General features: G+C 41.1%; 1 protein-coding gene across 1 annotated transcript; it reads right to left on the bottom strand.

Moving 5' to 3' along the window:
- Nucleotides 1–266: 266 nt before the first annotated feature.
- On the bottom strand, nt 267–1,099 carry LOC119659767. The gene is made up of 2 exons (XM_038068026.1): nt 636–1,099; nt 267–574 (listed from the first exon to the last, which is right to left on the bottom strand). Exons 1-2 carry the CDS (start codon nt 1,002–1,004, stop codon nt 428–430), a joined length of 516 nt encoding a protein of 171 aa, XP_037923954.1. The 5' UTR covers nt 1,005–1,099; the 3' UTR covers nt 267–427.
- Between the last annotated feature and the right edge of the window lie 432 nt (nt 1,100–1,531).

Genomic DNA, 1,531 nt, shown 5'->3' with positions numbered 1-1,531 from the left:
AGAAATATACGAGTATTTCCGTAGATTATTTTGCCGTAGGAACCACACTGAACCAAGCTAATCCCCAATATTTACCAGAACTTATTTATAATATTATAAACAATGCATTGCGGTGAGGCTTTCGTGCTTTATTGAGAAATACTGTTTGCAATCATTTCCAGATCCAAGTATGGATTCTGTCAATGTCATTGTTATGTTACCTTGCTGGCGATATCTAAGAAATGAGAATGTAGCCTGCATCTTTTTAGGTGTTTAGAGAACGAATGTTCATGATTTTATATAGGTAATTTATTATGAGCGATTTTATAAGGTTACTGTACACATACAATATGGAATACTGAGGCTTGGACCATGCATACGAATAAGATTTAAAGACGAGCACGCTAAACTAAAGACGTTAAAACATTTGTTTGTATTATCATTGTAATTACAGGAGGAAGGTGAGCCAACCGGTGAGAATGCAGAAACCGCCTACCAGGAGCAGTGGCCGAACATTCTCAGGTTCCCTCTTGAAAGTACGATAATATTGCGTGCCGCAGAAAATCATGATTCCACTGAGCAAGAGCGAAGAAGTCTGGAAAATGGGAGACATTTAGTTTTTTTAACCGAAGAAAATGAGAAAGATACACAGATACCAGCATAGGTTTGGAAGATGTGAATGGTGATGCCATAATTGCCAAAGAATTGTACATATGTTGTGCATTGCCGCAGTAGAATATCCGCTTCAATTCCGGATCCTTGAGCACTGAACTTCTGCTTGCAAATGGAATCTGGTATGGTATCTTCAGTAGACGTTCACCTCTTGCATATGCGGAAATTCCAAGAGCTAGGGATGCACTGATTGCGCCTAGCGGTAGCAGATAGCGATGCCTCCTAAGAACTTGAGAAGCAGCGAAAAGCGGTCCTTGCGTTACATTCTTCTTCCTCTGCCCGGGGTGATTAGCTGTCGGGGAAGGATGCGAACCTGCTGAAGGAGATAATTGCTCAAAAGATCGATACGACATGGTAGAATGGTTTCGAGAATTCTTGATGTTTTCGAATTATTTCTAACTAATGACACGTAAATGAAGACGTATTTTAAATTGAATTTTAGAAATATGAATTTTATGATTCCTTTGATTATTTTGTCTTAGAAGAATCTTTATAGAGTTTAAAGTGGGAGAACCATATAACTTACAATCATCATCACTATCAATGGCGCAACAGCTGAAATCCGGTCTAGGCCTGCCTTAATAAGGAACTCCAGACATTCCGGTTTTGCGCCGAGGTCTACCAATTCGATATCCCTAAAAGCTGTCTGGCGTCCTGGCCTACGCCATCGCTCCATCTTAGGCAGGGTCTTCTTTTTCTACCATATATTTTGCCTCTATAGACTTTCCGGGTGGGATCATCCTCCTCCATGCGGATTAAGTGACCCGCCCACCGTAACCTATTGAGCCGGATTTTATCTACAACCGGACGGTCATGGTATCGCTCATAGATTTCGCCATTGTGTAGGCTACGGAATCTTCTATCGTCAGGAAGGGGCCAT

Source organism: Hermetia illucens, chromosome 6 (assembly GCF_905115235.1).
Source record: "Hermetia illucens chromosome 6, iHerIll2.2.curated.20191125, whole genome shotgun sequence".
NCBI lineage: Eukaryota > Metazoa > Arthropoda > Insecta > Diptera > Stratiomyidae > Hermetia > Hermetia illucens.
This window is presented reverse-complemented; position numbering and strand designations above follow the sequence as displayed.